Genomic DNA, 12694 nt, shown 5'->3' with positions numbered 1-12694 from the left:
GCTCTCTCTTTACCCACACTGTTACATGAAAATGGTTAGTAAACTGCTGCAACCAACAAAACAAAAATTCATAAACAATTATGAGTGACAGACTGACATGGAATGTATCACTATCACTGCATATCATAAATCCCATGAGTATTCGATCTGCCAAATACCTGCCTAATCCACCAAAAGATCACTCTCTTCCTCCACATCCCATTCTTCCTATATTTGTTTACACGTTTCGTCTGCAATATAAATTAAGTAAAAAAGAAAAGGTGAACACACAACAGTTAGATAGGTAAGGAAATATGAGATATAAGTGAGAGGAAACAGATCAGATATGATGGCCACCAAGAATTCAAGTAGCATGCATGAAGTAAGTGCATATATGTTAAATGGTCACACACATAATATATTAGAGCTAAGGGATAGAAAGAGACCTTAATATTTTCTGAACGAACAAGGAGGGCATTTCCATAGTTGTTGTATTGCTCTTCTTGAATTAACTTTGCGGAAGCCAGAACGGAATCCCAACACGAGTTTAACTGAATCAGTACTAGAGTAGTGATATCCGCAAAACCACTAGGAATCTCTTGCAAACTAATGCAATTATGTAACTCTAAACATTCTAGCACAGGGAAATGGTCACCCACAGCATTCCAATCTTGAAAAAATCTATCTTCAATTACCAATCTTTTCAATTGACGAAACCCTTCCTCGGATGGTTCCCACATTGTGTCTTCTCTAGCAATAGCATGTTTCAGTTTTAGAACCTCTAGATTCGGCAACATACCAATAAGCCTCATATCACTCCATACCAAACTAGTCAAGAAGAATTTGAGCTTCTTAAGATTTGGTAGAAAACTAGTTGCCCATGAGATGCCGCTACATGGAATACGGTTGAAATGCCACCGTCTGATGCTTAGCTCCTCAAGCTGCCTCAAGTGCACAAAATTATAAAAACAATCTAGATTGTTTTCATTGTATCCACCATCAATCCCCAATTTTTTTAAATTTGGAATCCTTGTAAACAAATCCTTTGTACAGAGATTAGAATCCAACCAAGATATATCCTCTAAGTTTGTATGAACTAATGACAAAGTTCCTAATGAAAAAATCCGGTCAATGCAAATATTTCTTAATAGTGGCATTTTCGAAATACCAGATGCCTTAGGGGAGTCCACTGTAGCATGACCTCCACAAACAATAAAGCTTTGGATATTCGAATGCTCAAAGATCTCTAACGGAAAACATATGGGGAAAACTTCTGTAGAATGCCTCAAAGCTAAGTATCTCAAATGAATAAGATTTGCAAAAGCATATAGTACCCTATATTCATGGGAGGATATACGCTCTATGTCTACTACTCTTAGTAGTTTGAAGTGTGAAAATAGACGTTCCACACCTGCAAAGTTATAAGAGTAAAAAACATAATGAGAGTGTAAGGAATGTGATTTGTGAAAGCACGTTGTCAAAACACTTTGAAAAAACTCTGATGTAGCAGTTATCCAACGACAAGAGATTTTCTTCTGGTAAAATGAAAGTTTTTCATCTCCAATGATATTCAGTGACTCAGGATTGAGGAAGGGAACATGACGAATGATAGGAAAGCTCCTATCGTTGTTGGCGCTAAGGCCAATGTTGTGGAGCACGGTAAGAGCTCCAAGAGGAACAAGAAGGACAAGCGAAAGCTAGGTCCGAAAGGTGGCGTTACCAAGAACAAGTTTCCTGGTGAATGCTACAATTGTGGCAAGCATGGCCACAGAGCATCTGAATGCAAGGCTCCAAGGAAGAAGAGCAAGAGTTCTGAGGCCAATGTTGTTGGAGATAGCAATCAGAAGGAGGTCGAGATTAGCCTTTCGGCTATGGTGACCGAGGTGAACCTCGTGGGCTCAAACCCTCGTGAATGGTTCATTGATACCGGTGCAACCAGACACTTGTGTTGTAACCGAGAGATGTTCAACACCTTTGAGACCGTTGAGGGTGAAAAGGTGTGGATGGGAAACTCTGCTCAGTCTGCTGTGGAAGACATGGGCAAGGTGGTTCTGAAGATGACTTCCGGGAAGGAACTGACGTTGAACAACGTGCTGTATGTTCCTGAGCTGAGGAAGAATCTTGTGTCTGGCTCTCTGTTGAACAAGCATGGCTTTCGCATGGTGTTCGAGTCAGACAAAGTAGTTTTGTCCAAGATAGGGATGTTTGTTGGTAAAGGATTGTAGGAACAGTTGGTAGAAAAGCAATAATAATCAAATAAAAAAAAATTGACTATTATTTTTCTGGAAAGAAGGGAAGAAAAGATGAAGAAAAGTGGCTAGTGTTTGGTGTTGGGTTTTTGCAAGAGTCGAGTGAGCACTCTTTCCTTAAAACCTTATTTGCCACCTCCCGTAGATGCTAGGAGCGTTGTGGCCTAGGCTTCCCAGGATAAAACTTGCTAGTGATTCAATGTTTGAGCACTCAAACAAGGAATCCGGCGAGCAAGGCAAGCTATGAACACAGTATGGCTAAGAAGGAGTAGAAGCAGAGATTTTTGAAGCTGAAAAGTATACTTTCGTGTTGTGTTATGCTGTGTGTAAAACTCTACTGCCTCTACCCTCTCTTATATAGGGTTGAAGGAGCCATTAGCCTTTATTATGGCAATTAAAAATGATATTAAAGCTGCCTTCCAATAGCTATAACAGCAGGCCACTACCTGGGAATTGAATTCAAAATTCAAAATTGGAATTAATAGACAATTAATTCCGTAACAGATGAATTCAATCCCCTCAACAGTCAGAACTTTCGGGTTCCAGACCGTTAGCGTACAGGGTTCGACCTCATCCAGTTTCGGCCCTTGCACCTCTCGTGGACTCTGTTGCAGGATTCTGTTGCACGAGAGTTGTGCTCTCGGTGCACCACAACCTCTCGTGCTCTCTTGTAGCACAAGAGTAGGTGCACCACAACCTCTCATGTAGCACAAGAGTAGGTGCTCTCGGTTCGGTTCTGGCCGAATCAAGTGGCTATACCAGTCGGAAAATGATACTGAAGTTTGGCATAACTTAGCCCGCAAGGCCAGCCAATTTCCGGACGACATGCCCGCAGGTGCCGGCGCACACGAGCGCCAGCCAATTTCCGGACGACATGCCCGCAGGTGCCGGCGCACACGAGCTCGGGCTTGAATCAAGCTTTTTTCAATCTCTGCTAGTTGGACCCCCGCGCGCGAGAGAGCCTCTATGCTATACAATTCTACAAGCTTGAAAAGAGCTCTTGTATATAAGGGGGGAAAATCTTTATTCCAAAGCAATGTGGGACAAAAGCCAATTTTTCCCTTCATTTTCCAACTCAAATGGGTCTACTTTGAGAATCAATATCTCATTCACCCATTATCCGTTTTGAGCGTACAATATATCAATCTCTTCGTCTCACTACGAAGTACCCGAATCCACTTTGACCCGACCCAAATCGGAAGTGGATCCCACTGATAATTGTACCACAAAATAGCCACTTAACATGCCATTTTAAGCTATTTTTTCCAACACCTTTAAGCAAAGTTACAGCAGCATAAGCCATTTCTATGTGGTAAGCTGATCAGAGCAGAACTAACTAAGAAGAAATGAAATAATTTAGACAGCAATTCTCTCGTCAACGATAAAGTCTACACAACTGGAATAAGTGGACAGTAGTTACTAGTTAGCGCGTTTTTTTTTTTTTTTAATAAATTACAAAAATATCTATACCATGTGTCAACTGTCAAGTTTTACTAATTCTGATCAAAAGATAATAGGAAAAGAACACAAACATGTTTTAGTAGTAATATAATGGTGCACTAGTGGTAGTGGACAACTTTTGGTCTAAACAATATTAGACCATTCACACTTTGAACATTGAAATTCATACTAGCACTGCTTATTATAGTTTTATTTTTGGGAAAATGGCACTTTTTCCCCCTGAGTTATATACCTATAGCATTTTTTCCCTCTAAATTATTGAAGTGGCTGTTTTTCCCCCTGAAATGTTAAATGGACATATTTACCCTTAAACTAAATATTAAATTTATTTTTTTTTTCCAACAAATTATGACCATAATTTGGTTCAAACTAAACAAACACCATAGCAACCAAACCGAAATATTCCAATTACAATTTAGAATCAAAATTCGATATTTAAGAGTTTATTAAAATCGTGAACCGGAACGGATGGTTCATGTTCCGAACTGAAAAAATAAAATACATTTATTGTTGAATTTAGACTATTTTAAAATAAAAAATAAAATTTTAAAATAAAGACGGTTCAAAATCGCGAATCAGATCCGGAACCGCCGGTTCACGGTTCAAGATTCAATTTTTTTGATACATAATTTTAATAAATTGATATTTAAATATTGGGTTCTAGATCTGAATTATAACCGTAAACTATTAATTCGATTGCTTTAGTATTCGGTTCAATTCAAACCGAACCGTGGTCCTCCCTACGTATACGCAATAATTTGTTGGAGTAATAAAATAAATAAAATGTTTACTTTAAGGGTATAAATGTCAATTTAATATATTAGGGGGAAAAGGCACCACTTTTAGAATAATTGAGGGGGCTAATGTGCTTACCTAAATAATTGAGGGGGAAAAAGTGCTATAAGTATATAACTCAGGGGTAAAAAGTGCCATTTTCCCTTTATTTTTTTTTGGTTACTGTTGACAACTAATATAATTAAAATTTATTTTAAAATATAATTTAGGGCATTTTTATTTTTTCAGATTTATAAAAAAATTATTATTAATAAAAGAGTTAATTCCACCAAAGCACCCTTAGCTTGTATTTTATGGTAATTTCAAATTTAGTCATAGACTATCGTTTTTATCATTTAAGATCCTAGACTATTATTTTTTGGACACTTTTAATCTTTTTCATGACTTTTTCTATTTTTAGTAAGGGCATTTTTGTCTTTTCATATTTTTCTTTTGTTATTTTCCAGTTTCAATCGGTTTAATTGGTTTAGAACTTTAGGTAACCTTTGCTTTTTAATAACCATATTTTCAACTGATTTTTAGTAAAGTCCTAAACCAATTAAATCGGTTGAAACCAGAAAAATAACAAAACAAAAATATAAAGAGACAAAAACGCCCTTACTAAAAATAGGAAAAGTCATGAGAATGACTAAAAGTGTGCAAAAATTAATAGTCCAGGATGTTAAATGACAAAAACGATAATCAGGGACTAAACTTGAAATTGCCACAAAAAACAAGGGGTCGCTGGTCGAATTAACTCTTAATAAAAACTGTAAAAGTAATATCTTTGATTTTTTTTTTCTTTTTTTTTGTTGATGAAAAAAAAAAATCTTTGTTTTATGTTTCTCCACCATATTGTTCAAATACATTTTCTCCCAACAAAAACTTTGTAACTAAGGGTCCGTTTGGAAATCCGGAAAATGACTTCTAGAAAATGTTTTCTGAGTTTTCAGTGTTTGGATGCAACAGGAAAATCCAGTCAACGGAAAATATTTTCCGTTGACTGGGGAAAATGAAGCCATTTTGGTGGAAAATGACTTCCGCCAAAATTTGGGGAAGTCATTTTCCGTCAAAATGTTTAAACATACAATTATACTCATTTTTTCAGAAAATAAACTAAACACACCAAGCTTTCCAAAATGCAACCAAACACTGGAAATGAAAATGTTTTCTGGAAAATGACTCATTTTCCAGAAAACATTTTCTAGAAGTCATTTTCCTGCTTTCCAAACGGACCCTAAGGTAAGGAACAAAATGCATACTTTTTATTTAACGCCAACACTTTTTTTGTTTTTTGTTTTTTGTTTTTTTTTTTTTTTTTTTGAAAACTAACGCCAACACTAATTGACTATATTATACATATTTTTTTATAGGGAAAATCAACGATTTGATCCATCAATTGTTGGCGAACTGTCAATGTAGTGTCTTAATTCCATATTCATTAATTTGATCCTCGAAATAAATTAATTTTTGTCGAATAAGTCCTTCTAGTCATGTTCCGTCGTTCAGCCGGTGAGGACTCCGATTGAGCAGGGCATTTTGATCTTTTCTTGTCTTCAGCCCTCTTCTTACCTAACCATTGACGGTGTGATCTTTGCGCTTCTCTGTCGGACATGCTTCTCCTCCGGCCTCTGTCCTGTCTCTACGAAGACTCCCAGGGGACGGTTCCGGTCACTTCTACCGGTCGCAACTTGGTTTTCTGCGTAAGGGAAGTCGGATGGTCGCGGCTCTTTTCTTGTTTTCCAGTGAGCTTTGTCTAGGGCGGTGACGGTATTGTAAGCTTGCGGTGGTTGTCCGACAGGCCTGAGACGTTAATGACTGTTGTTGGATTCTGACGACGATACCTTCATCGAATAGAGTTTGTTTGAAACCACCCCTGACTGATATTGGGTTGTGGTGTTAGTTGCGATTTCCGGGAGACCGATAGTCTCGACTTAGAGCTACGTGACTTAGGGTTCCGACGCGAGTTAGGAAAGTTCTCAGTTCTCATCTTATATTATTTTTCTCCAGTTTCACCTGTGGGCATCGAAGCAGTGTTTTAACCGAACAACTCGACTGTGTAGACCGGCCTGTTAGGATCGATACGATTCACAACACCAAAATACAGCATCAACTTGGACCGGAAATAATGAGAATATTTCTAGTGTAAGATTTAAAATAAATCATACACCCAATAAAGGCAATTTGAAGAAAAAGTGTGAGTTCTCAGTTCTCATCTTATATAGTTTGAAGTGTGAAAATAGAGGTTTCACACTTGAGTAATTAGCATAAGGATAGTGAAAGGAGTGTGATTTGTGAAAGCACTTTGTTAAAGGAAGTAGATGAAACTGATACGCCATTGATTGGTGATGATCAATGCAGCAAGAATAATGTATATTACCTTATATATGTAATTAGGAGAATAATTAGTCATTTCATTATTATAATTACATTATTTTAGGAAGTGAGATGATATATATAGGGTATTGTATGTAATGTTAAAGGCATGCAAAAATCATTTATATTGAAGAGTTCTTCATTTTCTTTCGTTATATTATTTTTCTTTTGGAGTTACAGTAACTCGAATATGGATTGGAGCCAGAAGCCTGCTCAAAAGGTTTCTTCAGTTGCGTACTCAATTTCAGTACGTAACAGAAACCCTGATGGAGCACTTATCCAATGACAAGATATTTCCTTCTTGTAATATGGAAGTTTTTCATCTCCAATGGCATTCAAGAGATTTTCATGTCGAGCTTCTCTCAAACACAAATCACGCAACAAGTCATGTATTCTTACTGTCTTCATTTTCCCATTGTAGCTCCGTTTGCTAACAAAAACAAGACTTCTATCAACAAGATCTTGCAAGCATTCCATGGCCACTTCCTCCATATTATGATGGTTCTCTGCCCTAAAAAATCCCTCTGCCTCCCACAACCTAACCAACTTCTTCACATGGATCTCATAGTCTTCGGGGAAAACTCCAAAATATAGAAAACAAGCTTTTAAGGGGTGTGATAATTGGTTGTAACTCAAATATAGTATTTTTGAACATGCATCATTAGAATCACCAATTACATATCTACTCACTTTTTCTGCAACATTATTCCACTTCTCCATTGCCGCCTCTGTCTTGGAGAGAAGACTAGCTATTACAATAATAGCTAGAGGTAATCCATTACATTTCTTCACTATATTTCTACCAATTTTCTCAAACACTGAAAGAAATTTTGTTTGACCAAACACATTGCAGAAGAGATTCCAACTTTTATTGGCATCTAAGAAAGGCATGTTAATGGTAGAGTTACTTGAACTTGCATATTCAGCCACCCCTCTGAACCGATAAGTCAATATATAGTATACGACTTCCATTATTATCATTTGGAAAGCATCTTTGCACACTATCCCAAGCAGTAGAGCTCCATACATCATCCATCACTATCAAATATCTTTGTTCCTTCAAGTGTTTACGCAGACTTTCTACTAAGTTGTCATTTCTTTGTTCATGGAGTACATCATTTGATGCTGCATTAACACAACCAATAAGGCTTTGGAGCATTTATTCCACGTTGTACACTTGAGATACAGTAGCCCATGTTTGCTTGTCAAAATAAGAAATAATTGATGAATCTCCATAAAGTTTTTGAGCTAAAGTGGTCTTGCCTATTCCTCCCATGCCAACGATTGATACAACTTGGAGCTGCTTAGTTGATGTCCCGCATCCTCGAATTTGTACAATGATTTTGTTTTGGTTGACTGAATGCATTTGAACTGATGAAAGTAGAGTTTTTATTTGTTCTGGTACGCGTCACTCTACAATCGTTATACCCTACACCACGGCGCGCGTAGCACTGTGCGCCGCACCTCCCAAAACGACGTCGTTTTGGGATCGTTTTGGGAGGCGCGGTAGGAAGTTGCTGTGATTATGTATATTTGTTCACACAATTATGTATATTTGTTTATACAGTTATGTACATTTTTTATAGAATTATGTACATTCTTTTTATACAATTATGTACATCCGAATCAGAAAATTTGTGTGTATTATGTTAAAAGTTGATGTGTATTATGTTAAAAGTTTATGTTTATTATGTATTATGTTAGATTATGTGTATTATCTTTTAAAAAGAGTATGTATATTTTGTTATATAATTATGTACATTCATGTATACAATTATGTGTATTCTAGTATAACATTATGTACATTTTTGAACAGGGGTTTTTTTTTAAAGAAAAAATAACTGCAATACACTGGGGCGGGAAATTTCAAAAAAAAAAAATTTTAAAACGACGTCGTTTTGCATCTGGGCGCACAGTGCAACGCACGTCGTGATGTAGGATATAGATTGCCCGTCACTCTATGCTGCAAAACTTATTCAGAAGCTCCGAGGTGATGGGATTTATATGAGGCCTCTGGGCAATGTGATATACATTATGTGTGTAGCAACATATTGGAAAACATATACACAAGGCTCAAAGACTCGTGAAGCCAAGACTGAATCCCTTGCTCAAACAAATTTAGTTTGAAATTAAAGTGAATCCTTCATTTTAGTGTTGAATGTTGATAGTACATACTAGGTAGTGGGTAATAGGTTTGGCTTAGTAAAATCATTGTTTGGATCAATGTAAACAGATCTAGATGGAATAAGTTTGTGTTGAACATTTAACTATGTAGCCTAGTTTTTTATCGTTAAATTGGATGTTGATTTATTCTCTTTGATGTTGTTGAATGCTAGATAATTGTCATTGTGTTTAACCTTGGCCAAGTTGAATACATGCTATGGATGAATTAATTCTGATGGAGGTCCATGGTCTTTGGTTGTAATTTTAAATTTAGTCTTATATTATTGTTTTTGTCATTTAACACTCTAAACTATCATATTTTGATTCTTTTGAGGAAACTCTATTTTACGTAAGAGTATTTTTGTCTCTTCAAATTATTATTATTATTTTTTTTTCAAAGATTTAATTCCAGTGAAGGTTCTTTGTCTTTGGTAACAATTTTAAATTTATTCCCCAGACAATTGATTTTGTCATTTAACACCATAGATTATCATATTTTGGACAATTTTAATCCTTTCGATAAAACCCAATTTTAAGAAAGGGTATTTTTCGATGACAAAAAGGAGTTTTTTTTTTTGTTTGTTCTACAACTATATATAGTAGATGATTCACATAATCATGAACTAAAATAATAGCGTTAAACCGAAGTCAACTGGGTGACAATTACGTTGCACCCGGAGGTCCTCATGTATTCAGTAGCACCATTAACGAAGGACGATTTGGGGAAAGAGATGAAGATGAGCCTGGTGACGGAAATGGCGCAGTCCAGGACTAAGGAAACGAAAATTAAAAAAATCCTTGAAAACAAATTAAAGAGATGGTTTTTTTTTTTTTTTTAATTTTTGCCAAGCACCTTGTGCTCAGATGACATGTAGTGACATCTCCCATGTGGGAGGGACTCTTTGTGCTTCATTAGGTTGAGAAAGTATGTTTGAACAGATACACGATAGATTGTATGGGTCTAGATATTTTGTTTTTTTGTTTTGTTTTTTTGTTTTGTTTTTTTTTTTTGTTTTGTTTTTGTTTTTGTTTTTTTTTTTTTTTGTTTTTTTTGTATTTTTAAAATCTTTATTTCATTAAAGGGTCATACATAATCAATCATCAATATTAGTGATCATTCCAATTCCTTCATATTACCAAATATTTGATTCACATTCCAATTCTAATTTTCATGTGTGAACCAAACACACCCTTAAATTTCCATCTCTCGTCACGTGATTAAGGCAGCGGAAGATAGAAAACTCCTATCTACTAATTAATCCACGCCGTGCACTCTCTGCTTTTAGATGGAGAAATGAGTTGAGATGAGATGAAGAAAACACCAACTTTAATTTATACCACAATTATATATATTGAACCACAAACCATAATATATACTTTATGATACAACACACTACTATACGTATTCACCCAAATTCATTACAGCAACAAACCCAGATTCATATATAACAGATCCTGCTGTGCTATGCAATAGAGTGTCTATGCTATATTGAGGGGACGACAACCATTTTTTATGATCAAACTGAAAAATTGACTATGAGTCAACATGTGGACAGTACGATTCGCTGATCGTTTAGACTGAAAACTTTTTGTGTATTCTTGATGAGTTGATGATGGATAACAGTACACTTAGCTTCTTCCATTTGCTCTCTCTTCACCCACTCTCATCTGTTATATAAAAATGGTTAGTAAACTGCTGCAACCAACAAAAACAAAAAAATTCATAAAGAATTTTCAAAATCCCATAAGGATTTATACAGAAATAGCCCAAAGTGCTATCTGCTGCAACCAAAAAGTGCATCACTCATTCACTTGGATGCCATAATTGACAGCAACATTGCAACTTCAAATTTATATTGTCTTTATAATTTCAATCAAAACTACCAATAATGCTCTATATATATTATGAAATTAGGATACTTTAATTAAACAACTTAAAATAATTAAGCACATTCAATTAAGTGAATAACTTTTTGTTATTGGAAGTTGCCATTTAATCTGCTTTCAAAAATCTAATCTCAAAATACTTCCATATACATACTCCTTAAAATAGCAAGACCAAACAGCTTTCGGAAGATCTAAGCTCTTTCTGCAAACACAGTCAAAAACTAAAATAATAAAAAACAGAAACAATTGCAGTTTTCTAATATATATAATACTATGATTTGCAACAGAGTATTCGATCTGCCTAATACCTGCCTAATCCTGAGAAATATCACTCACTTCACCCTCATCCCATTCTTCCTCTGAGCTGTTTACACTACCTTTCGTCTGCAATCGATAAATTTAAAGTAAAAAAAAAAAAAAAAAAAAAAAAAAGGTGAACACACAGCAGTTAGATAGGTAAGGAAATATGAGATAGAAGAAGTGAGAGGAAACAGATCAGATCAGATATGATAGATGGCCATGAAGTAATTAAATGCATATTAAATGGTCACACATATAATATATTAGAGCTGAGGGATAGAAAGAGACCCTAATATTTTCCGAACGAACAAGGAGGGCATTTCCATAGTTGTTGTATTGCTCTTCTTGAATCAACTTTGCAGAAGCCAGAACGGAATCCCAACACCTGTTTAACTGAATCAGTACTAGTGTGGTGATATCCGCAAAACCACTAGGGATCTCTTGCAAATTATGGCATTTATGTAACTCTAAACATTCAAGCACAGGGAAATGGTCACCCACGACACTCCAATGTTTCAAACGTGTATATTCAATTACCAATCTTTTCAATTTACGGAATCCTTCCTTGGATGGTTCCCACATTGTGTCTTGGCTATGAATAGCACGTTTCAGTTTTAGAACCTCTAGATTTGGCAACATACCAATAAGCCTCATATCACTCCATTCCAAACTAGTCAAGAAGAATTTGAGCTTCTTAAGATTTGGTAGAAAACTAGTTGCCCATGAGATACCGCTACATGGAATACCATTGACATTATACCACCCTATGATGCTTAGCTCCTCAAGCTGCCCCAAGTGCACAAAATTATAAAACCAATCTAGATTGTTTTCATTGTTTCCATCAACAATTTCCAATTTTTTTAAATTCGGAATCCTTGTCAACAAATCCTTTGTACAGATCAGATCTCAACATTGATATACTCTCTAAGTTTCTATGAACAACTGACGAAGTTCCAAATGAATAAATCTGTTCAACGCAAAAAGTCCTTAATAGTGGCATGTTCCAAATTCCATATGTGTTAAAGGAATTCGATCCTCCACGAACAATAATGCTTTGCAAATTCGAATGCTCAAAGAGCTCAAAGAGCTGAGACCGAAAATATTCTCTAGTAGACATATTTGTTGAAAACCTCAAAGCTAAGTATCTTAAATGAATAAGATTTGCAAGCGCATATAGTACCCCATATCCTTGGGAAGATATACGGTCTATGTCTACTACTCTTAGTAGTTTGAAGTGTGGAAATAGATGTTCCTCAGGGAAATAAGAGTAATCATCAGCACCAGGATAGTGTAAGGAATGTGGTTTGTGAAAGCAATTTGTCAAAGGAAGTTTTTCAAAGAAGGATGCTACTCTTATCCAACGACAAGAGCTTTTCATTATGTAAAATGGAAGTTTTTCATCTCTAATGACATTCGAGACAATGACATTCAAGAGATTCTCATGTAGAGCTTCTCTCAAACACAAATCCCGCAACATGTCATGTATTCTTATTGCCTTCATTTTC

General features: G+C 35.8%; 1 protein-coding gene across 9 annotated transcripts in view; it reads right to left on the bottom strand.

Annotated features, from left to right (window-relative positions):
- Window positions 1–98: 98 nt before the first annotated feature.
- Window positions 99–12694, bottom strand: part of LOC109160671 (putative late blight resistance protein homolog R1B-17) — a 43098-nt gene continuing 30502 nt past the window's right edge. For 2 of the 9 annotated variants that reach the window (XM_019308947.1, XM_019308948.1), the window contains one exon: window positions 99–230. In XM_019308947.1, the coding sequence (XP_019164492.1) occupies window positions 114–230 (117 nt within the window). In that variant the 3' untranslated portion in view covers window positions 99–113. Of the gene's footprint in view, window positions 236–10401; window positions 10668–10745; window positions 10782–11197; window positions 11279–11477; window positions 11571–12694 lie in introns of those variants that run through there. The other 7 variants (XR_002050806.1, XR_002050804.1, XM_019308949.1 and 4 more) reach the window with 7 other exon arrangements.

This window comes from Ipomoea nil, unplaced genomic scaffold (genome assembly GCF_001879475.1).
Source record: "Ipomoea nil cultivar Tokyo-kokei standard unplaced genomic scaffold, Asagao_1.1 scaffold2868, whole genome shotgun sequence".
NCBI classification, from domain to species: Eukaryota; Viridiplantae; Streptophyta; class Magnoliopsida; order Solanales; family Convolvulaceae; genus Ipomoea; species Ipomoea nil.
The sequence above is the reverse complement of the archived record's forward strand: the minus strand, read 5'-3'. Positions and strand labels throughout refer to the sequence as shown.